The sequence below is a fragment of the Puma concolor genome, chromosome D4 (genome assembly GCF_028749965.1).
Source record: "Puma concolor isolate L17-30 chromosome D4, mPumCon1.1.hap2, whole genome shotgun sequence".
NCBI classification, from domain to species: domain Eukaryota; kingdom Metazoa; phylum Chordata; class Mammalia; order Carnivora; family Felidae; genus Puma; species Puma concolor.
Genome location: NC_141679.1, coordinates 95056021 through 95079393, shown reverse-complemented (window position 1 = coordinate 95079393; position 23373 = coordinate 95056021). Strand labels below are relative to the sequence as shown.

General features: G+C 59.6%; 1 protein-coding gene across 7 annotated transcripts in view; it reads left to right on the top strand.

Annotated features, from left to right (window-relative positions):
* EXD3 (exonuclease 3'-5' domain containing 3) overlaps nucleotides 1-23373 on the top strand; it is a 79899-nt gene that overhangs the window by 36033 nt on the left and 20493 nt on the right. For 5 of the 7 annotated variants that reach the window (XM_086684611.1, XM_086684610.1, XM_086684612.1 and 2 more), the window contains 12 exons: nucleotides 3018-3071; nucleotides 4019-4158; nucleotides 6724-6821; nucleotides 11423-11496; nucleotides 11605-11643; nucleotides 13447-13613; nucleotides 14129-14252; nucleotides 14683-14893; nucleotides 14989-15098; nucleotides 15564-15726; nucleotides 15808-15977; nucleotides 16435-16596. In XM_086684611.1, the coding sequence (XP_086540737.1) occupies nucleotides 3018-3071; nucleotides 4019-4158; nucleotides 6724-6821; nucleotides 11423-11496; nucleotides 11605-11643; nucleotides 13447-13613; nucleotides 14129-14252; nucleotides 14683-14893; nucleotides 14989-15098; nucleotides 15564-15726; nucleotides 15808-15977; nucleotides 16435-16596 (1512 nt within the window). Of the gene's footprint in view, nucleotides 1-476; nucleotides 2762-3017; nucleotides 3072-4018; nucleotides 4159-6723; nucleotides 6822-11422; nucleotides 11497-11604; nucleotides 11644-13446; nucleotides 13614-14128; nucleotides 14253-14682; nucleotides 14894-14988; nucleotides 15099-15563; nucleotides 15727-15807; nucleotides 15978-16434; nucleotides 16597-17049; nucleotides 18196-23373 lie in introns of those variants that run through there. The other 2 variants (XM_086684613.1, XM_086684616.1) reach the window with 2 other exon arrangements.

Here is a 23373-nt window from a genome sequence, read left to right as displayed (position 1 = left end):
CTGAGCTGTGGAGGTGGGAGGCAGGCCCGTCCTGGGTCTGAGGCTGCCGAGTCTGGGCTTGGCTGCCTGGGCACCTGCCCGGCCTCCAGCCCCATGGAGTGGACAGCCGGGAGGAGGTGGGGGGTGGCCCATGAACGCTCCTCCCACGGCGGCCACCCCGGCCCCTCTGGGTTTTCTGAGTTGTTTTCCCCAAAGGCAGCAGTCCCAGAGTCTGTCTGGCCAGAGGTTTCCACAGCCTCCCCCTGACTCAGCTGGCATCTCTCTTCTTAGAGGCCTCCATGCAAAGGCCAGGAAGGCCTGGGAGGCGCCAGGGGCCCGGTCCTCCGAAGTTTCCTTCCGTGGGGTCTCAGCCCCTCCCACCTTCCCTGTCACAGGTGCCTGTGTCAGCAGGTGATGTGCCTGCACTCTCTCATGTGAGCAGGCCATGGGCGGCTTGGTGTGCTGTCCTCTCAGCAGAAGCTCAGACAGAAAAATGACCAGAGACAGATGCTAAGCCCACCTCATGGCAATGAAACAACTACATACAGCACCCGCCCCGACCAAGCCCCAAGACAGAAGCCAGGCCCCGGGGGCTTCCTGCTGTCAATCATCCCCGCCAGGTCACCGAGACCACACCCCCTGGCTGCCCCTTTCCTTGTCCTGTGCCACCCCACCCAGCCTCCAGGTACAGAGGTGCAGGTGCAGAATGAGGGTACCTCCCAAACTGTCCCTGGGGGGTGTCTGCGGCCATCCAGCCCTGGCACGCTGGCCATACCCTGCAGCTTCCACAGAGGCCACGTGGCTGAGAGAGGGCACCCTGGGTGCTAGGAGAGCTTGGGAGGAACCAGGGAGCAGAGAGGGGCCATGCTGAGCATTCTGAGCCCTGTGTGGCAGTGTCATTGTGCGGCCAGGTGGGCTGTGCACCCGGCCACACATGTTAGGCCTGAGCTGCCTGCCTAGGATGGGTGGGCTGGGCTCTGAGCACCAACCCCCCCCACCCCCGACCTCAGCCGGTGGGCATCACTGACCAGGACCCTGGTGGCAAGGCGGCAGGTGAGAGGGTTGGGGTTGGCGCCGCAGGCTCCTCGAGGGGAGGGAGGCCCTGCCGGCAGAGCGGGGGCACCCTCAGGGCTCTAGGCTGCCCTGTAAGGCGAAGCTCCTGCTTCTGTGAAGGGCAGCGCCCAGCCTCCCGTGGCAGCCTGACCTGACACCCAGACCACCGTTCCAGGCTACCCCCTTCCCAAGCCTGAGGCTTCACCCCAGGAGTCAGAGGGGTTGTTGGAGAGTGGGGGGCTCAGGATCCCCCCCAGACCCCAATGAGGGCTGGAGCCTAGAGACAGACGAAGTCTTGTCCCTAGAGGAGCAGGAGCCACAGATGATGGGGGCCGATACCCCAACAGAGGTAGTGAGGGGAGAAGGAGGGCATCTCTGCCGCCCCCTGCCCCTCGCCTCGTGCCCCCCCCCCCACCTCTCCCAGGGTCACTGGCTCATGGCCCGGTCTGGAGGATGGGAGGGTCTCAGACCCCCAGGTATCCCTCCCCACAGCCCCTTCTCGGCCGTGGCGTGGCCCGACCAAGCGCAGGTCCAGGTGTCGACGGCGGAAGAAGCACCGCAGGTGGCAGGGTTCCGACCACCCCAGTTTGTGAGCTCGGTGCGCGGGGCCACCGGGGTATGCACGCTAGCCTTCCCGGGTGGGGGTCTGGCGCTCCCTCAGTTCTCAGGGGGCCTCCCATCCAGAAAAGACAAGGTCCCCGTGGGCGGGAGGCACCTGCACCCCTCCCACCGCCCTGAGCCCCTCCCCAGGCCCTGCCCCCCCTCGAGTCCCTCCTCCAGCTCTGGCCCCTCCCCCTGCGCCCTCTGCGCCCCCTGCGCCCCTGCCCCCGGTCGGGGCCCCTCGGGGCCCTGGCGGCCGAGCTCCTGGACAGCAGCCAGGCTCTGGAGGCGCCGGGTCAGCGCTGCGCAGGGAAAGGCCCCTGGCCCTGCGCCCCCGCCCCGCGCGGTCCGCGCCCGGAGGCCGGAGCGAGCCTTTCCCAGGCCGCTATTTTGGTCCTTTGTGTGAGCCGCGTGGGGCGGGGCGCCCGGCTGCTCTGCCGGTTATTTTTGCTCATAATGGGAGCGCGATGTATGGAAATTATTAATAGCAGCCCGGTCAGCGCTACGTGCGGGCGCTCAGGGCCCCGGGCGTTCTCTATGCTGAGTCGGAGGAGGGTCCCTGCGGCCGGTCGGCCGCCCGCTGGCAGGGTTCTCAGCTGCGCCCACTACCCTCCCGTCCTCACCAGGAAGCGGTGGGTTCAGAGCCTCTCTTCTGTGGACCCAAGGGGGCAGCTCTGTGCTTCCCCCAACACACTCAGGCCACACCACGGCCTACTCCGGCCTCTCGTCCTGGGGCCAATCCGCCCTTTTGGACAGAGAGTCCTGCGCTCATTAGTCGTTTTGGATTGCACACACAGTATGCCTTGTGGAAAGCGCTCAGAGGCCCCTGCACTTCAGGGCCACAGGCCCCCAGGCCTCAGGGTGCACAGAGGCAGGGGTCACCAACCCTGGCCCCTGGCTGTGAGCACCGTGACTGGCCTGCCAGGCTCTTGCAGGTGGATGGCAACTGGTGGGAGGTACGGGGCATGTGAGAGCGGGTATGTGGAAGCAGAGCCTGGCGGTAGGTGACAAAACTTCTTCTTGTCTGCCCCGCCTCGTTCTCTATCCACTCATCAGCACCCCCTGGCCAGAGCCACTTGGGCCCAGCACCCACCCTGATGCCCTATCCAGCAGGCCACACCCCAGCCTGGTAGGGCCCATGGGTCATTCCCACCTGCCTCACCTCTTGTGGAACCTGACTCAGCCGGGGGGGGGGGGGGGGGAGGGGGGCAGGGGTGCTTGTCTGCCAGGAGGCTTCAGGGTTCCAGGCCCCTTGGACCTGAACAGGCCTGTCCTGTGCCCCAGTGACAGAGGTGTAGAGGGTGGGAGCCCCCCCACCGTGGCGCTGCCCATGCCCCACCAGGGCCCGTGTACTTTGTGGAACCTGCTCCATTTCTGATTGCCAGGCTGTCGTGCTGGGCTCCAGGCTGAAGTTGCAGCCAGCACTTGATGTTGAAAAGGTAAGTGTCTTTCTCATGTGAGTTTCGTAGGTCCCAACGTGGATGAAGCCCAGGTCTCCAGAAACATGGTCTGGAGGTGGAGGGTCTTGTACCACTGAGCCCTGGCCTCTGCTGTTCACAGGGTGGGGCTGGGGTGCTAGAGGGCAAGGGTCGCATGTGACCACCTGACCCTACTCGGAGGGCCCAAGGGGCGTGCCCAGGAGGGCAGTCATTGGGCTCAGGTGTGGTATGCTCCGAAAGTGGTGGCCAGAGGGCCTCTTGGGAATGGAGCTCTCCGTGAGGACCACCCCCATGGTTCCAGCCTGGCTGATGGGACCCCATCCAGTCTGGGCTCCAGGCAGCCTGACCTATGTGGTCACATGGAGAGGAAAGGAGGTGAGGTGGGGTCTAGTGTAGGGACCACTAGAAGGGGGCTTTGTTGAGGCCTGACTTTTGCGGTGGAAACGGCCCGAGTGTCCAAAGGGCCAGTGCCACCGTCAGGGGCTGCCTCCAAGGTTCCCTGAGGGCTCAGCTTGGGGCTCTCATGGGCTCATGCACTCACGGGCACTAGGAGTAGGCATGCCATCTGTGCCAACGAGGAGGCATTTCTGGGCCATCGGGCTACTGCCCACGTTGGCCTCCCTCCTGCCCCCCGCCCCCAGTTCAGTGAAGACAGGAGAAACAGCTTCCCCTGGTTCCCCTTGCCTCTTGGGGCCTCCAGGCCTTTGTAATGGAGATGAAAATGACCACAGAGCCCAGGCTGAGCCCCAGGGAGCTGTGGGGCCTGCATGTGTGGGGGCGAGATGCTCAAGCGCAGGGCATGGGCTGGGCTGCCTGCATCGTGCCCCAGGAGCCACTATGGGGCACTCACACTCTTGGATGGGTTGGAGGTGAGTCTGGGGTCTCAGCTGGGGGTGGAAGTGCCAGGTGCCCACAGGGCTGTGGCCTGAGGACGTGCTTCCCCGCAGATGTGCACCCCACTGCTCCTCCAGGACAGAGTGAGCCTCGTGGAGCGTTATGTGGCCGGCTTCCCGGACCTCCAGAGGAAGCTGCTGGGCCTCCTGGACTCCTGGTGCCGGCCCGGCTTTGACATCGGAGTTGTTGCCAGGTGAGCCCTACGGGGGCCCAGGGTGGGGTGAGGGGGGCAAGCACAGGGGAAGGCCACACGCATGGCCCCCACAAGTCGCAACCGGGTCGGCCAGCGAGGGGCCACGCCTGCCAGGGACCAGATGAGAGACGGTTACCACCCTCGAGCGAACAAAAACAATCCTCCGCATCAGGTGGATGACTTCTTACCTGGTTCCGGAAGTCACGCTGCTTATCCATTCACTCATTCCTTCATCCCTTCGCGGGATAAATCTCCAGGGATGGGTGTGGAGCCCATGTGGATAGCCCACGTGCCTGTATATGTGACGTGAGGGTGTCGCCTGGGTGTGGGGCACGGGGGTGGCATCTGGCGGGAGAACATCTTCTTGCCACGCGTGTTGAGGGGGGCACGGGGGCAGCAGCTCCTGGAGGTCTGTGAAGGCTCCTTGGGCCACCCGCCCATCCGCAGGTAGGAGTGGCTTGATCCTGGCTCCACGAACTACCCAGCCCTGGGACCCCCCGGCTGGAGATCCAGACCTTGGGCTCTGGGGCAGACCTCCCTGGACCTATGAGCAAGTCACTTCACTCTCTGGGTTTCTTTCCTTGTCCCTAAAACTGGACTGATTTTGCCTGTCTCAAGGGTTGTGTGACTTAAATGCTGGGAAGCAGGGATTTGAAAAGTGACAGAGTGGCGCCCAGCTGGCCCAGTCAATGAAGCATGCGACTCTTGATCCCGGGGCCATGAGTTTGAGCCCCACGTTCGGCATGGAGATTACTAAAAAAAAAGTGGCTTGAACAATAAACAATGACTTTAAAAAAAGGGTGGGGGGACACAGAGCAAATGAGTGAACATACTGTGGGGCCAGGGGCCAGAGTCCCATGTGGAGAAGGGACATACGTGGATGGACAGTGGGACGGTGAGGAAGGCCCTGTGTGGCTGGATTTAGCTGAGGATATTGGTTTAAATCAATGATTTTTTAAAAATTTCCTGGGTCTTAAGACACCTGGGTGGCTCAGTCCAACTCTAGATCTCGGCTCAGGTCGTGATCTCACGGTTCATGACTTTGAGCCCCACATTGGGGTCTGTGCTGACAGCTTGGAGCCTGCTTGGGATTCCCTCCCTCCCTCCCTCCCTCCCTCCCACCATTCTTCTTTCTCTCTTATAAATAAATAAATAAACAAACAAACAAACTTAAAACGAATAGTTTAGAAAAAATTTTCCTAGGGCCTAGAGAAAGGGAGGGAGAGAGAGACAGAGAGAGAGAGAGGGAGAGGGAGAGAGAGAAAGAATAACAAGCAGGTTTGGCACCATCAGCACAGAGTCCGATGTGGGGCTTTAGCTCACGAACCGTGATCATGACGAGCTGAGATCAAGAGTCAGATGCTTAACCGACTGAGCCCCCAGGCGCCCCTATAAACGCTAGGTTTTAAAAAGTGCTCTGGCTGATAAATACAAGCATTTATTATTGTATCTCTGTCCCCAAATGAAGAAGACATTTTAAGAGAAGGAGAGGCAGCGACAGCAGGGGGTCCAAGAGCTGGTGGTCAGGTAGAGCACTTAGGCTGGGAAGCTGACCTGTGGCCGCCAGGAGCATGTGGGGTCCAACACAGAGCCCGAGGAGGGCCCTCAGCAGTCAGCCGGTCCTTGGGGACCCTGGGCCGAGGTGTCTGCAGAACACAGAACAGAACTCTTTGCAATCAACAATTTAACAGCAAAGTGAAAAGCACAATAGAAGTTTGGAAGATAAATTTGAAGATGTCTTCGAAAAAGTACAAAACAGATAAACAGTATGAAAATCAGAGAGAAAAGGTTAAAAGAAAAAGTAGAGATCTTGTCAAGAAGGCCCGACATCCAAGTAACGGGAACCCCGGTCCCGAGGCGCCCGGCTTAGCGGGTCTGCGGGGCGGCCTGCATGGGTGAGACGCATACTGCAGACCCCAGGAAGAGCAGGGATCAGGCGGGATTCCAGGAGCATCGCCTGCCCGGACCCCAAGGTCTCGGCTCAGCCGAACCCTCAAGCCGGCGCGGGGCAGAGCTCAAGCGCACACCAGCTCTAGCAACTTCTGCGGGTGTGTGCTGAGCTGTCAGCTGGGGGAGTGAGGAGGTGTGTCCACCGAGTTGTGGGCACAGGGCGAGGCAGGCGGGGGGCCTGGGTCAGCAACCTCAGCAGACAGGTATTAACCCTGAAGAGAACAGGAGGGTGTGGCCTGGCCACTGACAGTGTTCGCCTGGTCGTCTGGTCATGATATGGCAGACACGGTGTCCTGACCCTACGTAAGGGCTTGGATACTGTGTGGGGAGGGAGGCTGGAGAGCCTTCCGTGGTGAGATGTCCAGACCAAACTCCTAAAACTGAATAACCAAGAGATCCCGTACAAGTATGTCGCTTGTAAGCACAGAGACAAATACGAAACACGACAAAAGTGATGTGTGTGTCTGGTGTGCAGTGGGGCAGGGTGACAGGGTGACTGCTCTCTCCATAAACCTTGTAGAACTACCTGAGTTTTAAACTGTGTGTGTGTGACTTAGATGAAAACAAAAGTCTTAAAGCAGTGCCAGACAGGAGCTGTGTTTCTCTCCCCTGCAGGCAGCACCCACAGGTGACCTCGAGGCTGGAGAGGCTGAGTCCCAGAGTGCTAAGTCGGCGGGTCCTGAGCCAGCTGGAGCGGCTGGGCCTGGACCCGGGTGAGTGCCGCCCCCACAACCTGTGCGCGCCCGGCGGATGCGGGGTTCAGGCTGACCAGGGTCCACCGACCTCCCCCCCCCTTCCTGCCGCCTGCCCATCGCAGGCCCTGGACAGAGCAGCAGCCTGAGGCCCGCAAGCCCCTTTGCCCACCTGCGTAGACTCCTGGGAGGCGGGGCCTTGCTGCACCCCGCCCCCTCCCTGCCCCCGCCCCTTCTTGTCGTTCTTGTCTTTTCGTCCAGTGATGGCTGATGTCCGTTCTAGCACACGTGAGGTGGTATCTCATCATAATTTGGAGTTTCATTTCCCTGATGATTAGTGGTACCTTGGACCATTTCATTCATTCAACACCTGTTTGGATGTCTTCTTTGGAAAACATCCATTCGGTTCCTCTGCTCGTTTTTAAATATGGTTATTTGGGATTTTTGGCTATTGAATTGCATGGGTTCCTTCTATATTTTGAACGTTAGCCTCTTGTCAGATGCGTGGTTTGCAAATATCTCCTTCCACTCTGTAGGTTGCCTCTTCATTCTGTCGACTGTTTCTTTGCTGTACAGAAGCTAATCTTTAGTTTGATGTAAGGCCACTTGTTGGTGGCTTTTGGCTTTTTGGCCCTCTTTGTTCGTTGCCCTCCCCAGCCCACCAAACTAGATTTTAAACCTTCTTGCTTCTTAAAATATTCCTCAAGTTTCAACATATATTAGTTCTATTATTGTCCAGCTTAAGATATTTTCTAATTTTTATTATAATTTTTTCTTTACCCATGGGCTAATTAGAAATGTATTTCTTCTTCTGTTTTTAATGTTTATTTATTTATTTTTAAATTTTTTTAATGTTTATTTATTTTTGAGACAGAGAGAGACAGAGCATGAACAGGGGAGGGGCAGAGAGAGAGGGAGACACGGAATCTGAAACAGGCTCCAGGCTCTGAGCTGCCAGCACAGAGCCCGACGCAGGGCTCGAACTCACGGACCGTGAGATCATGACCTGAGCCGAAGTCGGACGCTTAACCGACCAAGCCACCCAGGCGCCCCTAATGTTTATTTATTTTTGAGAGAGAGAGAGCTAGTAAGGGAGGGACAGAGAGAGAAGGAGACAGAGGATGTGTCCTGACAGCAGAGAGCAGGATGCAAGGCTCGAATTCACTCATGGTGAGATCGTGACCTGAGCCGAAGTCAGACACATAACTGACTGAGCCACCCGGGCGCCCCTAGAACTGTACTTCTTAATTTCAAAGCTATGTGGCACTTTTAGTTACCTTTCTAGTGTGGGCTCTTAATCTCGTCATGATCAAAGATCATGCTTGGTATGATGTCAGTCCTTTGGGTTGAAATGTGTTGTTATGAAGAAATCTAATTTCTTTTCTCTGAAAGCAATCTCTCTCTCTCTCTCTCTCCTCTGTCTTTGATGTTCTGCAGTCTCACTGTGAGGAGAGTGGTTATAGATCTCTTTGTATTTATCTGGCTTGGTTTTTGTTGGGCTTTTTAAATCTGTGGATTGCTGTCTTCACTTGGTTCTGGAAAATTGTAAGTCACCATGTCCTCAGATGTTGCTGTTGGTTCTCCGGCCCCGTGTGTGATCTTGTCACCCTGCCTTCCCTGCGGTGTTACTGTCCTGTGTCTCGCTCATGATGAGCTCGGGCAACTCCTGCTCTTTTCCGCATCACTAATTTTCTCCTCTGTGTCCAAAAAACTACAAAACACTGCATTTTGATCGTTGTACCTGTGGCTCCAGAAGTCATACTTTGGTTCTTTTCCAGATCTGCTCTTCCGCTTTGTGTGGTTTCTTGGTACTGGAACATATTTCCAGTTTTGTCTTTTTTCCCTTCGAATGTCTTGCTCACAGGTGTCTTATGGTCTGTGTCCAAGTTTCAGCCCCATCTCTGGTCAGCATCTGGTTTCTGTCTCAGTCACCTGCAGGCTTCTCTGTCCTCACACCCTTGAGAAATTATGCAGATCTCCTGGCCCTGGACAAATGTGCCTCCGGAAGGCAGTATTGCCTCCAGAAAGGAGGGCGATACTAGGGGCTTTTGCAGACGGAAACACATCACCAAGCGGTTTTGATGTGTGATTGTCCACGGCCCCCCCAGGTGACACTAGGTGAAGAGATGGGAGGACCAAGAAGTGGTCGCCTGGAGGCTGGTGGTGCGGTCAGTCTGGGTCAGTTAGGGACAAAGAGCTGCTGGCTGTGCTGACGGTAGCTGGGGGGCCTCTGCCCGAAGCAGCCGAGGCAGGTCTAGGAGGACCGGCCGGCTGCTGGGACCCCTGGGGCGCCAGGGGACACAGCCCTAGGAAGGAGCCACCCTCAGGCTGCAGAAGAAGACCAAAAGAAGGGCTGTAGGTGCAGAAGCTCCAAGGAGGGTCCCGGCAGCACAGACCCCTGGGGGTGCTGGGGTCTGAGGGACCGGGAGGTCTGGGGTGCAGTTGCAGGACTGGAGCGCTAAGGAGTGGACCCCCCATGGGGATCCCCGTCCCTGGCAGGGGGGCCTCTGAGGTCACCTGCATGCCTGTCCTGGGCGCTGTGTCGGGGAGCCCTGCTGGCGTCCCTCAGGGTGCACACGGGGTGAGGGACACGGGCCCGAGAGGCTCTCAGCACGGAATCACTCATAGGGTCGATGCTGGCTGCTGTGGGGGGCCGCGCCTGCCGCCTCGGCAGAGGCTCTCCCCACCCGGGACTCAGGCCCCTGTGGGGCAGGGCGGGGGTGGGGCGTGAGGCCCACAGGGCCGGGGTGGTGGGCAGGCTGTGTGGGAGACCACAGCTGGGTCTGAGGTGCAGGCCTTCCCCCCCCGCCCCCCCCAGCAGCCCTGCCATGACATTCACTGGCCCACAGGGCCCACACTTCTGGGTCGGGTCGTGGCCACAGTGGGCCCAGGGCTTGGGGCCAGAGGGGTCTTTGGGGTCTTGGACCAACCTTAGCCTGGCGCCCCCCGCAGTTCAGGATGTGCCCCCCTTGGATGTCTATCCCCTCCCCACAGGTCTCAGCTGAATCTGGCACTGGAACAGGTTAGGTGCCTAGGCACCCCTACATAGTGGGGACTCCCCCCGACTATGTGCCGAGTCACATAGTCACACACAGTGGGGGGCCGCTGGACAAGAGGGCGGGGTAGACAAGCCAGTGCTTTCCGTGGGCGCCTCGCTCGTTGGCCTGCTGGGGGCAGGGAGGACAGATCCCCTCCGGGTCTCCTGTTCCGCATGACCGCCCGCTGCCAGGCCCCATCTGCTGCTTCCCCAGCGGGGTCTGTCTTAGCCAGGAGGCCTCAGGGTCACAGCTGCGGTCACGGTCCCTTTGCCCCTCTGCAGTCCATCCGCATGTCCACCGTCACAGCTGTGGCCTCCACAGGACCGACCCCATGTCCTCCGTGGGCTGACGTTAGACGCAGAAGGAGGGTTGGGGACTTCTGTTTGCCTCTCCAGCCTGAGCTCCCCACTAGCCCACCCCTCCCCAGGCCTGGGTCCCGGGTGGAGCCCCCCAAGGTGTCCTTGCGCGGATGAACCGGCAGGCTGCAGTGTGCGTCGTATTTGGGTTTTGTGGTATCTGCAGGTGCTCAGGGGTGTGGCAGGCGGTTGGGCCTGGCTCAGCTGTGCCCGCCCCTTTAAGGGTTTGTGCTGCGTCTGGACCAGCCAGTCAGCCCAGGCTGCACCAGAATCTATCTGTGGACACGATACCCGATACCGTATCCACAAGGCTTTTGGACAAAGTTTCCCACCGGCAAAATGATGCTTCAAATTGTGTAAATGTCGGAAAAGCCAGTCTCTGTCTGCAGATGCCTCTGCAAGGACACATGGTTACTTTGTGTCCTGACAGAGCCTGCAGAAATTCACTTCTTTCCTTCTTTCCTTGAGTAGCTCACTCATTCGTCCCCCCCCCCCCCTTCCTCAGGCCTTGTCCACCTCACTCGGAAGTGTTGTCCCAGGTTCCTTAGCAGCCTCCTGGGGTCTGGAACCCTCACAGCCTGGGCAGGAAGGAGGAGGGGGTGCCCCGTCACCTGTCTGAGGAGTCGCTGGCCCTCCCTTGCAGGCCCCAACCTCTGGGCAGCACTGACCTCCGCTGTGGTTGGACAGCGACCCTGTAACAGGGCGCTCCCCAGTGCTGGGAGTGGGGTGCTGCGGGCGCAACCACACTTCCGGAGGGTGCAGGGCCCTGAGAAGGCCAGGCCGCCACTGGGAGGGGCAGGGTTCTGTGGGCAGCATCCCCTGCGCACTGCCAGGCTTCGAGGACAGCTGGCCCCAAGAGGGAGGACCAGCATCAGAAGGCGGGGCGGGTGGATGGGTGGGTGGGAGGGGGCCCTTCCTGCGCCCCTGCGGGCTCTGAACAAAATGTGGAAGTAAGGCCAGCAAGTAAGCATCAGTTTGTAAACAGGTGAGCAAGATGGCCCCTTCCTCACATTCTGGTGGGAGAAGGACACGAAGGAAAAGAAGCCTGGAGAGATGGGGCTCCTGTCCCTCAGAGCCCCTGATGCAGAGGGTCTGGGAGACCCCAAACGAGGCTCAAGGCTGGGAGGGCACCTGTGGGGACAGTGAAGGGTGAGGGGAGTGGGCAGAAGCCCCCTACACACTGGCCCCCGGCCCCTGCCCTGCCCTGAGCTCTGTGCTTTTTCAACAGCTCTGTGTCCCAACGCTGCCACTCAGCAGCGCCTGGCCGCCCTGCGCTACCTGTGCTACAAGCGGTTTGTGGAGGTGCGTGTGCCCTGGTTAGCGCCCTGAGCCAGGGGGTGGGGGGAGCTCTCCCGCCCCAGCTTCTAGAGCTGCAACTAGAAAAGGTTATCTTGATGCTTACTTTTACAGAGAAGTATGTCTCAGGAGAACTGGGTGGACCACGTGCAGGTGAGTCCAGGGGCCCTGGAAGCCTCTGGAAGGGTCTGGAAGGCTCTGGAAGCCCTGTGCAGGGTGGGCATTCACTGGAGACCTGGGCAAGGACTAGAGGGGCACGTGACCCTGAGAGGCTATGTGCACACGTATGGACTAGGCATGTGGTGTGTAGGCCCACACACCGGGTCAGCTCTTCCGATGTCCAGGCAGGGCCGGAAGCAGATGGTGCAGGGACGGGGCTTCTCCCCGCCCGGCACAGACCCCACACCTTGATGAGAAACCAGACACAGGGACTCACGTCTGCCCACCCCTGTCAGAAGGTGGGGTGCCAGAGGCAGCTGCTGAGGGGGACCCCGCCAGGTGAGGCAGGGCCAGAGCGGCTGGGGGTCCTGGAGCCCCTTTTAGCTGGTGGAGCATGGAGCTGCCAGGCAATGGAGGAGGTCAGGTTTGCTGGAGATTCCACTTGTGCACCGAGAGAATATTCTAGACCATCCTTGAGTGCTGTGCTTGCACACAGCTCTGTGCCCCCTGAGGCCTTGTGAGGAATGAGCCCCCAACTGCCCAATGGGGTGATACAAGGGCCACTCCTGGCCCAGGGGGCTACAGAGCCCGCCAGGACAGCAGCCTAGACAGGACCATGTAGCGGCCTGGGTCCTTCAGGCCCGAGCTGGAAGTGTGGGTCATCATGGGCACAGTGCTGTCCCCAGCCCTGGGCGAAGCAGCCTTGGAAGAAGGTAGGGGGTGTGGGGTCCCAGATGCAGCACAGGAGCAACGCACCAGTTAGTGGGGTGGGGTGGGGGGGCCTTCCTTCCTTGATGAATGGTCTAGCATCTGGTGTTCTGAGTGGCATCCAGTGGGGGGCAGCGCTGAGCCACCCCTGCAGTGATGGGTGTGTGGGGTGGGCGGTGAGTCACCAGAGAGGAACGTGGACCCCCGGGAAGGCCCGGAAGGCTGGTCCCCCCTGGGTGCCAAGGCCGAGGCAGCCGGAAGGGCAGCGGACATCCTGAAGAATGTGGAGGGGTTTCCACATATTGTCGTCCACGTGGGAACCCGCGGCCTGCGGGAAGCGGATGGCCTGAGGCTGCTGGGGGGACAGAGTTGTCTGGGAGGGGCCCTGCCTGTCAGCCGGCAGAGGCTCCTTGAGGAGCACAGAGGCCTCAGGGGCTAGAGATCCAGAGAGTGAGAGGCTCAGACTCTGGGGAGGGTGGGGTGCCTGGGCCTTGCCCTGGGTGCCCCGAGGCTGAGCGGACTTGGGTGGGCTGCCCGTGGGCTACATGAGTCCTGTGCTCCTGTGCTGGGCACTGGTGTGGGAGAGGCCGCCTCGGGAGGCCCCGGAGCATCATTACCCCTCTGAGGGCCGCCCGTCCGTGTCCACTGTCTGGACCATGGATTCAGGGGTGTCCCATGGCCCTCCTTTCCCTGAGCATGTTGGCCAGCCCAAGGGTGGAGGCAAGGATGCCCGAGGGGCAGACTTGGACAGCCGCAGGGTCAGGAGCAGAACCCACCAGGCAAGGGTGGAGACAATGTTCTAGAAAGACAGTACCGGTGTCAGGTTGGGGGGGCAGGACCGGTGAGGAGGTGCTGGTGATAGCAGCAGGGTGGGACCGGGCATTGGAGATGGGGAGACGGACGCAGGGAGCCAGGCCGGGCTGCGGACACAGGACGGTGACCCTCCAGCCTGACCGTGTGGAAGGTCCTCGACAGCTCCCTCAGCACAGAGCCTTGGGGTCTGCGGAGGCAGGTCTGGGCCTGGTGCGGGACTGTCTGCACCCCCTGGGGGCAGAGCCGGGCAGCACAGCCCATCCCATCTGTCCCCAGGGCCTGGTGGGCCGGGAAGAGTGGCCCCAAGAGATGGTAGTGCGGCTGCTGGCCTCCCCCGGCAACGAGGCCGTGGCCGCGCAGTGCGCCCTGGGCCTCTCAGTGCCCGAGGAGCAGCTGCCAGCCACAGTGGCTGCCGAGCTCCGCCGGCTCGAACTCCAGGAGAGGTGAGCACCCCCAGGCTCGGGAGGCTGGTGAGCGGAGCACGCCCTGGGGCCCCCACCCCTTGGGAAGTGATCCCATGACTCACATATGCCAGCACTTTGGGAGTGAGACCAGAAAAGCAAGGAGGGGGCACATGCCCCTGTTCCCAGAACGCAGACACGCACAGAGCAGATGAGCCAGGAGCCCGCACCCCTCCGCACCGGCCTCAGACCCTGGGGCTGGAGCCCACAACCAGGCCCCACACCCCCAAGGGCCTGAGGAAGCGGCAGTCTGTTGGCTGGGGGGGGGGGGGGGTGGACAGAGGCAGGTGGGCAAGGCAGAGAGAGCAGCTGTGTGGGAGGAGGGGCACAGGCGGGCACACCGCAAAGACCCCCCAGACGCCAGCGGCCCTCGTAGCTCCCCTTCCTCTCTGAGGTCTACTCTGGGCCCGGCCAGGCCAGGAGGTGCTGGGGTGGGGTGGGGTGCGGCCCCAGGGGCCCAGAGCGGGGGGTGGGTGCCACTGCTCCGCTTCTTCCAGGGTGGCCAGGGCGCCTTTGGAGGACAGGAAGGGTGATTATTACCAGCTGCCCATCGCCAGGGAGGACATCCACTTCCTGGCCTCTTGGGAGGACTTGGCCAGGCATGAGGAGGCGTTGCTGCAGGTGGGTGGCCAGCTCTGGGGCTCTGTCCACACCATGGACCCCCAGGCTTGGCTGTCCTTCCCACCCGCCCCAGACACCCCTGCAGAGCAGGGCACCCATACCAGCCCATGTGGAAGACCCTGGGCCCAAAACACAAGCATGAGACACTGGCCCCTCACCTGCAGCAGCTCCAGACCTACCCTGTGGCCGGGCCCTCGGCCTGGTTGCCAGGTTCCTTTGACCCCTTCTGTGTGGAATGGCGGGCAAGCCAGGGGCCAGGCGCGGTCCCGGTCATGTGGGAGCTCCCAGGGCTGGTCAGCCCTCCCAACAGAGGCTGCCTTACCTGGACCTCACACTCGGGGGGGCCCGGCTAGCTGCACCCTCCCAGCCCTCAGCCACAGCCCTGCAGCCCCAGCGGGCCTCACCTGCTCATAGCAGCCCCTCTCCGCAGCCCGGCCAGGTGGTCGGGGTAGACGTGGAGTGGAGACCCTCGTTTGGCACGGGGGGCCGGCCCCAGGCATCAGTCATGCAGTTGGCAGTGGAGGGCCGCGTGTTCCTGCTGGACCTGCCTGTGCTCTCGCGGCCAGCGGGAGGGCAGGTGTCGAAGGCCTTCTCCAGGCTGGTGTCCCGGCTGCTCTCGGACCCCTCCATCACGAAACTGGGTGAGCAAAGCCCCTGCCCGCCCAGGGGGAGGGTGCTGGGGCAAGGCCCCGGCCCCTTCCTCGGGTGCCTGTCACGCTGACGGCCCTCCTTGCAGGTTATGGGCTGGCGGGGGACCTTCGGAGCCTGGGTGCTTCCTGCCCGGCCCTGGCGCACGTGGAGAAGCAGCTGTGGGGCGGCCTGGACCTGCTGCGGGTGCACAGGCAGGTCCGCTCGAGGGGGACAGGGGGGCCCTCCTTTCTCTGCTGAGCCGCCTGCACAGCCATGCCCTGCGCCAGCTGGGGGTCTTCACCATGGGCTGGCGGGTGTCTGTGTGCCAGGATGAGCTCATGACCTCAGAGCACCTTTGTGTTGGCCGCAGGTCACCAGGCCCTGCCGAGGAGGGAGAGTCACCACGTGTCCCCACACTTTCCCCAGAACCAGCCCTGCTTTGGGCCCCTCTGAGTTCTCAGCACATGCCCTTGGGGGCTAAGATGTCATCCCCAGAGCTGACCTGAGCCCCCCCCCCCCCCCCGCCCCACGCAGCCTGCCTTGGCCATCCACGCCCTCCCTTCCACGCACTGGCGGCTCTGGAGGGTGAGGGCCTTCCCCAGGGCAGGGCCGCCTGGCACCGTGGTGGCCATCCTTCCTCCCGCACAGGCCGCTCATCCCTGAGGGGCTCTGTCTTGGCAGATGCGGGTGGTGAACATGCCAGCTGGAGGCACGTATGAGGCCAGGGGGCTGCGGGGCCTCAGCCTCCTGGTGCGGCAGGTCCTGGGCAAGCCCCTCGACAAGACGCAGCAGCTCTCTAACTGGGATCGGCGGCCGCTGAGCGAGGGGCAGCTGGTTTACGCAGGTGCACACCCCTACTTCCCCCACACCCCACACCCCTGTGCCCCCCACACTGGAGGCTAAGGCCGACCCATGCCAACCCCAGCTGCTGACGCCTACTGCCTGCTGGAGGTGCACCAGGCGCTGAGCAGAGAGCCTGCCAGCTTCTCCCTGTCTGAGGACCTGGCCAGGAGCCTGCAGCCGCCAGGGTGCAGTGAGAGACCCGGGGCCCGGGAGCCGCCCCGCCTGCAGGAGGCCTCAGCCCTGCCTTGGCAGGTGGGTGAAGCCCCCCGGGACCCCTTCAGAAGAGTTCTCAGGGAGGAGGACCAGATGGGGAAGGAGGCCTGGGAGGGGAGCAGAGCCCCGTCAGCGTCCTGGAGGAGGGGGGTTCCCATCGCTCTCCTGTCAGCGGGCTTGACGCGCTCCCACCAAGGTCCAGGGCGGTGTCTCGCGTGAACAGTGTGTCTCCCGAGCCCCGAGCCCCGCTGCATCGTACACAGAGCCCCCACCCCAGGAAACGTGTGGAGGCCCTGCCTGGGCCCGGTGCGAGCGATCTCGCATCATTGTGTTAATGTGTCCGTCTGCTGTGTTCTGCGTGGAGGCCATACTGCTCGCGATTCTCTTTCTAAAGGCTGAGAAAGAGCTGGCCACTCGGCCCGCAGGGCTCTCACTCCCCACGGAGTCCAGGGCGGGGCAGGGGCGCCGCCGGCCTCTGAGCAGGGCCGTGTTGCAGGTGCCTGTGGCCGAGCGCGAGGACGCCGCTCCAGAGGTCCCGGCCAGGGCCTTCCGCGTGGTGTGCGACAACATGCTGCAGGGGCTGGCAAGGAGCCTCCGCTGCTTGGGCGCGGACGTGCACGTGCTGGGCACCAACGAGGACCACCGAAGGGCAGCTGAGGTGAGCGTGGCGGGGCTTCGTGCCCACCCAGCTGGGGCTCGGGGCCCCTCTCTCCCCCTTTCCGCTGGGAGCAGGGGCTGTGTCTCAAGCTGCTGTGGTGCCCCTGCTGCACAGACCCAGCCCCGGGGCAGAGGGCAGGGCTTCCCTGGCCTGTCAGGGACACTGTCTCCAAGGACAGCGATGTTTGTGGCTGCCGGGCACCTGGGGTCTGCCGGCGGGAGCCCTCTCAGCTCCTGCAGGAGTGGGCCTGACCCAGGCAGACCCCGGTGGTCTTGCCCCCACCTCCACCCCGTTGTCCTGTGGCCCCTGGAAACACCACACGGGAAGGAGCTCCGCTCTCAGCTGTGGCAGGAGCCTGCCTGTGAGGACACCAGCCCCCGGGGCCGTGGAGAATTCCTGAGCTGGGGTCTTGGAATTCAGGGGCTTGTACTTGGATGGAAATCTTTTCCACAGGTTCATGGTGATAAAACTCAACACACAACTCACCCATCAGAGCGTACAGTTCAGTGGCTTTTTGTACATCCACAGTGTTGTGGGACCAGAACCACAACTGTCACCCCCCCCCCCAGCGCCACCCCTGGCCCCTGGCCATCCCGTGTCTGGCCCCGGGGGGTCTGGCCATCCCGTGTCTGGCCCCGGGGGTTCTGGCCATCCCGTGTCTGTTCCCAGGGGGCGGGGGAGGCTGTTCTGGAGTCTGGCTGTGCTCACTCGGCACGTTTTCCGGGTTCATCTATGTTCTTGTATGTGCCGTTGCTTCCTTCCTTTCTACGACCAAATAGTGTCCTGTTGTGTGAATGGATGGTCACCTGGGCTGCTCCCGGTCACGCTGCTGTAGGGGAGCACAAACATGGCTGTAATGTAGTTTTCCGTTAATCGTGGTTTCTTTTGTGCCTTTGCAAACGTCCTTCTGGGAACGGGTCCCCAGGCTCACTGGATGGCTGGCTGCAGCACGGAGCCCGTGGCGGCCCTGAGACGTCAGAGCACTGGGATCTGTCTGTGGCCCGGGAGCCCCAGAGCAAGCAGCCACCGTGGTTGCCTGTATATCACGTACTGGGTCCGGGCAGGGCCGGCCATTCGTGGCTCAGCCCCCCGACACATCCAGCACTTGTGGGTGGCTATTCTTGGTGTCACCCCCCTCCCCCCACAATGAGGAAGCTGAGGCCAAAAGAATGGAGCCTGCCCCAGGCTGCCTGCCCCTGCCGTTCGTGAGGGGTTGGTGGCGCTCTCCCCCATCTCTGGCCCCTCATCGGCCACTTCTCCCAGGGGCCTGTCCTGGCATTGGCCCTGGCCACCGTCCCTGTAGAAAACACCTGTTTCCCAGCTACGGCTGCTTTTAGCCTGTGGGGTGCCAAGACCAAGGTGGCCAGCCTGGCTTCTCGGGGACTCCAGACCACACGTCATCGGTCAAGGAATTCATGAGCCAGGGGGGCGGTGTCTTCCCACCAGCCCCCCAGAGAGCGTGTGATCGCCAGCAAATGGGAGACGGGGTTTGGCTCCCGTGTTCCTTAAACACCCCTGTTATACCTGTGCTTTTTTATATTGTGTGACAAAAGGGATTTAAAGATGTAATTTACTAATCAACTTGCAATCAGTCCGTAATCAAGAGAGTATTTCGAATCACTCAGGTGGGCCCAGCATCATCACATGAGCCCTTCAGAGCAGAAACAGGAGGCAGGAGTCGGAGTCAAGGCACAGGGTGGTGTTGCCCGGTGGGTCTGCCCCCGCCCCCAGAGCCCGGCCGCAACCCAGCTTCTGCAGAGTGGTGCTTGGGGGAAACGTTCCGACCGCACAAGAGAGGGAGCGCAGGTCCTGGTGGCAGAGCGTGTGGCGCTGCCGGAACAGACAGATGGACGGACGTGGAAGGAGCTTGGCAATCAAGGGCGGTTTGGGGCACCGGGGGAGAAGCCTGGCCGGCCTTGGTGGACCGCGGGTAGAAGGCGTTGAAGGTCACGAGACAGTGCTGCTGGGCCGGCCGGGGCTGGGATTCAGACCTAAAAACGCACCAACTTCAGTTGAGAGGAGATGCCCGGCCCACCCTGGCGAAGGCGGCATTTGTGGGTGGTCCTTCTCCGCGGTGCAAACCTGTGGACGGAGGTGTGAGCCAGACCCGGACCCTGCCCTGGTGTCGTACTTGCCGTGGACTCGTGTCAGCCATCCAGTTTCCAAAGTCCCTTTGACTCATTTCTGCCCAGCAGGCCTTTTGATCAAAGCTGTGACTGGATTCTGCATTTTCAGGGCCTCCAGAGTAGGAAGCTTCGCGCCCTTTTGCTTGTCTGCTGCCAGAAACGCTCTGGGAGGTGATGGTCTCGCGGGGGCAGGGCCTCGGGCACTTTCCAGAGAGAGCTGCTGGGTCCCTTGGCTGCTCTCCGTCCTCCTCTGTGGACCTTTCCGGACCGTGTGTTTCCTCATCAGAACTCCCACGAGGGAACTGTGTGTTCTGTATGCGGGCAGTTGTCCTCGAGGTCCCGCCTCCTGTACCGCTCATCTCGTGTGCTGCTAGTGCACGGACAAGCTCATTCTTGGAGGGAAACGAGGCTCTGCTGCTGAGGGTCCTGGGGCACGAGGGGCGTCCTCCCTGCAGGCAGGCGGGGTGCTTGCAGAGAACGGGGCGCCGTGTCCTGCGCTGGTCAGGCAGGCCCCCAGACCTGAGGCCCCCACGCAGGTGCTCAGGGCACATCCCGGGGCCTCCTGCTGCTTCTCGTCAAGTGGGAGAGGACAGGGTCAGCTGGGCGAAGGTCTCTTCAGCAAAGAGGAGCCAGACTGGGTGACGGGGTCGGGGGGGGGTGGGCTTCTCAGTCTGGTGGGACCGTGGAAGATGCTAAAATCAAGTGATTGATTTCCAAAGGGTGGCCGAGGGGAAGCCAGGTGCCATGGAGAAGAGGTCAGAGTTTGAGTTCACAAAAGGCTATGGAGGGCCGTGAGGGCATGAGGGTGCCCACCAAGCCCGAGTCCTCAGGGAAGGACTTCCCTTGGCAGAAGCCGGAATTTGAGGAGAAAGTCCACCCACCGGTGACAGCTCTGGGCTGTCTGTGCCTGTGGTGTCCTGCTGCCATGACCCGCCCCCGATGGGCCACCCGGTGGACTTCAGGTGCACCTGGCCAGCCACATGAGCGAGAGCCAGTTCCTTGTTTATGCCTCCGACTGGTGCTGCTTCTCCGGGCGACCGTAGCTCCTACAGACGCTGGTGCCAGATGTGGTTCCAGAGCACAGCCTTCAGGAGGGGTCCTCTGAGTGGGGTCCGGGGTTTCCAACTCGGTGCTCTAATCTGACGACCTTAAAAGGCAGTGTCTCCCACAGGAGACAGGTCTCTGGGAATCCGTGGCATCACGTGGCAAAAGGCCCTCAAAATCTTGTCTGCCCTGGATATCCTTACCAAATACCTACAGAAGAAGAGACTGGTGAACGCCTCAGGACGTTTTAGTCAAAGTAACCAGTGCGTGGAATCAGCCAGACAAAGTGGCAAAGGGAAGGAGTGGGCGTGGGCCTCACACTTCGTGTTCACAGCCCGCACGGGGGACTGCAGAGCTTCCGTATCTGCCCAGGAGAAGCCGCAGGCCTGAGATCGCGGGACAGCAGAGCCAGGGTCTGCGCCTCTGGACGGGCAAGTGGGAACAAGCCAAGTTCACCACTGGCACCAAGCTGTCCTCGCCCGTCCTGTCGGTGTGAAGACCTGTATCGTGTATTTTAATTCGCCGATCTCTGGTTACCGACCAAGCTGTGCTCACCAGCTGCTGCCACCTCCAGCTCTATGACGTGCTCGGTGAGGAAGTCGGTGGAGCGGGCCTGACGCCGTCCTTCGAGAGGCCCGTGCAGAAGCGCTTGGCCAGCAAACCGTTCCCTCGCTGATACGGCACTTTCCTGAAATGCTGAAGGTGGCTCACCGTGCCTGCAGCGTCCACACAGCGTGTGTTCTCTGTGGACCCCCCCGCCCCCCGTCTCTCTGGGAGTCGGCAGTTTGGGCGTAGGCCAGGCCGAGGTGCCCGTGTACCCGGCCCCAGTACAGCCCCTGCGGCTTTGCCTGACAGCCGGCTCTCCCTGCCGCGTGCCCCTGCTGCTGGGTGCACCCCGTGCCTCTAGCCCCTCGCCCGTGTGCCTTTTCACGTGTTCGTTTTGCTTCGTATCCTTGCCCCAGAATCAGTCTTTGCCATTAATGAGAACACATACGAGTCCTTCTAGTGAGCCAGTGAGCCTGGGGGGTTTGGGGACCCTGCCCTGGAAAGGTCTCCCCTGTCTCCATCCCTCTGGCTTTGCTCTTCACCTTGGCAGGAGGTGGGGTGAGCCCAGCCGCTCGGGTAAAGCCTGGAACTGCACTGACGGCCGGTCAGGTGAGGGGAGGGAGGCGGCCTCCCACCTCTCTGCTCCGGCCCTCTCCACTAAGCCCCACTGCCTCGCTCCGCAGAGCTCACCCAGGAACTTGGCGGTTTTGCCAAGAATTGATCTCACACCCAGAAGCCTGCTGAAAGTCTCCTCAGTTCTGCTGAGCCGGCAGTCAGGTCTCGGGGCCTCCTGCGGACCCACCGCCTACGGACAGCTGTCCTTCCTCCCTCTCCAACCCTTTCAGCCTCAGCTTCTGCCCTCTTCCTATCCTTCGCTCACTTGCGCAGAAGCGGTAGCCTCTTTGCCCCGCGCCCTCCAAAGCCCAGGGGCTGTTTCAGCACGAAGCCGATGCCCGGCTGCCCTCCCGTCACGAAGGAGATGGGGATCTGCCGAAAGCTGCCTCTGCAGCAACTGAGATAACCTCCGTGGTTGGACCTGTCTTGGCCCAGCTTGTGACCCTTTCCTATACCGCTGGCCTTGGTTTGAAGGTCTTATGTGGGAAGTGTGGGTCCCCCCAGGAACACGTCTGACACAGCACTGCTGCTTTCATCGCCCTCTTTTCTGGCCTCGTAAACACGTGGAGGCGTTTTCCCTCTTCCTGCAACTCGGAGTCATATTTGAATTCTCTTCTCCTCCAATGTTGGCTGACTTCCTGCGAGGCTTCCGGGCCTGGCATGTTAGGGGAAGGGGTTTCTAGAGCTGATTCTTTCTTAGTTAACAATTATAGGACTGTTTAGTTGTCTGCATCTTCTTGGGTCACTTTTGGTAATTAATCTTTTTCTGGAACGTGTCCCTCCCGCCCCGTGTCCCAGAACCACACCGTCGTTGGTGTTCTCTGCGTGAGTCCCGCCGTGTCTGCAGCACTCACGCTTCCGGTCTCACCGTCGGGCACTCGCGCTCCTCCGTTTCTCTTGATCTTACAGAGATTTGTTAACTTAATAAGCCTTTTCAAAGTACTGGTATCTGGTTTGTTGATCCTTTCTATCTCATTCTTGTTTTCTGTCTCATTAACTTCTTATCTTTATAGTTTCCTTCCTTTTGCTTTCTTGGGGTTACTTCCAAGTGGGGTGCTCCTTAGCTCCTTAACTTTCAGCCTTTTGAATTTGATGATGTAAACATTCAAGACCATAAATTTTTTCTTGAAGTACCGTTTCCACTGCATTCCATCAGTTTCGATCTGTAGTACTTTTCTCATTCTATAGTTGTAATAATTTTTGAGTGCCTGTTACAATTACTTATTTGACTCAAGGGTTCTCTAGAAAACTATTTTCTAATTTCAGAAAGCTTGGAGTTTTAGAGCTTTTTAGTTCTCTTTTTAAAATGGATTTCTAACCTAACTGAATAGTAATCAAGGAGCATCGTCTATATAGTGCTAATTTAGATGTTTGTGAAGACTTGCCTTATATAGCCAAGTAGACGATCTTTTTAATCAATGTTCCATGTGGGTTTTTGTTTTTAATGTTTTTTTTTAACATTTATTCATTTTTGAGAGAGAGAACAGAGCATGAGCCAGGGAGGGGCAGAGAGAGAGGGAGACACAGAATCAGTCTCCAGGCTCTGAGCTGTCAGCACAGAGCCCGACACGGGACCCTAACTCACTGACCGTGAGATCATGACCTGAGCCAAAGTCCGACACTCAACTGACTGAGCCACCCAGGCGCCCCCCATGTGGGTTTTAAAAGGATACATATTCTCCTCTAATCATGCTCATTTCTCTCTCTCTCTCTCTCTCTCTCTCTCTCATACATACACATACTCAGTAGATCAAACTGAATTAATGTATTTCTCAAATCATCTGTACCTCAATTATTTTTCTGCCTAATTCTCTGTACTGAAGTCTCCTATGATGGTGGGTTCATCAAATTCTTCTTGTAGTTGTGTCAGCATTTGCTTTATATGTTTTTAAATTATGTTATTAGGTGCATATGCATATAATTTTTAGACTTCTTATATCTTCTTGTTTGAAATCTTTTACAATTATTACCTAATAATAAACCTCTTTGGCTCTACTAATGCTCTTTGCCATAAAGTCTATTTTAACTAATATTGACGTCATTTCTCCAGTATTCTTTGGTTAGTATTTGTATATCATTCCTAGTGCTTTTACTTTCAACCTTCCTTTACTCTTGTAGACTAGGTGTATTATATGTGTTTCTTATAAGATGCTTCTAGCTAAATGTGAAAAAAAAATCTAGTCTGACAATCTTTGCTTTTTAAATTATTAGGTTAGTCTGTGTGCGTTCAATGTAATTGCTAATACCCTTTGGGTTCAGTTGTGCTCCCCTAACTTCTGTTTTCTGTTGCTTCTACTTCTGTTCTTTTTTCCCTTTGTTTCTTAACATTCTTTTAGCTTTTCACCCTTGTTCTATTTTTCTATTAGTTTGAAAGTTATAAATTCCATTTCTTATTTATTTGGGGGGGGGGGGGATGCAGAGAGAGGAGAGAGAGAATCCTAAGCAG